General features: G+C 46.5%; 1 protein-coding gene across 1 annotated transcript in view; it reads left to right on the top strand.

Moving 5' to 3' along the window:
- LOC104981236 (ephrin type-A receptor 8-like) overlaps nt 1-1268 on the top strand; it is an 83080-nt gene that overhangs the window by 76240 nt on the left and 5572 nt on the right. The window contains exon 7 of the mRNA XM_010830239.1: nt 1222-1250. Coding sequence (XP_010828541.1) covers nt 1222-1250 — 29 coding nt within the window. The remainder of the gene's footprint in view (nt 1-1221; nt 1251-1268) is intronic.

A 1268-nucleotide genomic window follows, 5' to 3' on the forward strand; every position in this document is an offset into this window, starting at 1 on the left:
ATGCATGAAAGTGAAAAGTGAAAGTGAAGTCACTCAGTCGTGTCTGACTCTTAGCGACCCCATGGATTGCAGCCTAACAGGCTCCTCCGTCCATGGGATTTTCCAGGCAAGAATGCTGGAGTGGGGTGCCATTACCTCTACCTGGTGCCAAAACATTCTCATCACCCCCAGAAGAAGACCCCGTACCCAGACTGCCCATGCCCCCTCACCAACCCTTGGCAACCACAATCTACTTACTGTCTGTCACCTTATCTACTCCATACGATCGGCATCCGCCCTTAGCACAGATTTGAGGTCCACCTTCATCATAGCATATGACAGTGCTTCATTCTCGTTTATGCCTAAGTAATATTCTGTTCTATGTGAACGCCACAATCTGTTTATTCATTCCTCTGTTGATAGACATTCATCTGTTGATAGACTGAGCACAGCACACCTTTTGGCTGTTGTGAATAGTACTGCTGTAAACATTCATATACAAATATTCGCTTGAATAGCTGCTTTCAGTTCTTTGGGGTATGTGATTAAGACTGGAATAGCTGGATCATAGGGTAATTCTATGTCTAGCTTTTTAAGGAACCACCAAACTTTTCCAGAGTAGCTATGAATTGATTGATTGGTTGGTTTTAACTTTTTTATTTTTAAAATTAATTTATTTGTTTTCATTGGAGGCTAATTACTTTACAATACTGTGGTGGTTTTTGCTATACATTGACGTGAATGAATTTATTTTCATATATTTATTTTTGGCGGTCAGTTTTATTCCTCGATATATCCCGCCACCCAGCAGGCACTCGATGCAAATTTGTTGAAGGAATGAGTGAATCTCCCACCTTCTCTGCTTCCCTGTTCCGGAGCCCCATCACCATGTCTAGGGACTCCATAGACTGTGAGCTTCAAGAGAGAATGAATGACATTTAGTCCAACCCACTTGGAGCCAGATCAGAGAAGGGGCCCAGCGCCTCTGTCTTGAGCTGATGTGGCTGAGCATCCACAGGTGTGGCTGGAGTTGCCGGCGTCTGTAACCGAAAGGTGCCCGTGAGGGCAGCACCTGTGGCCCTGTACTCTGTTATCTCCTGCAGATTGGCTGTGTGACTTAGGCTGGATGCCTTTCCCTCTCTGGTCCCAAAACTGTCTATTGTCCGGGCACCTTTGAGGTTGGGTCAGAAGCTGTACCTTCTCATGCCTGCCCTGACCCCTGACCTCTGACCTCTCTTTCAGCTCCTTCGGCCGTGTCCATCATGCACCAGGTGAGCCGCACCGTGGAC

This window comes from Bison bison, unplaced genomic scaffold (genome assembly GCF_000754665.1).
Source record: "Bison bison bison isolate TAMUID 2011002044 unplaced genomic scaffold, Bison_UMD1.0 scf7180017864516, whole genome shotgun sequence".
Lineage (NCBI taxonomy): Eukaryota > Metazoa > Chordata > Mammalia > Artiodactyla > Bovidae > Bison > Bison bison.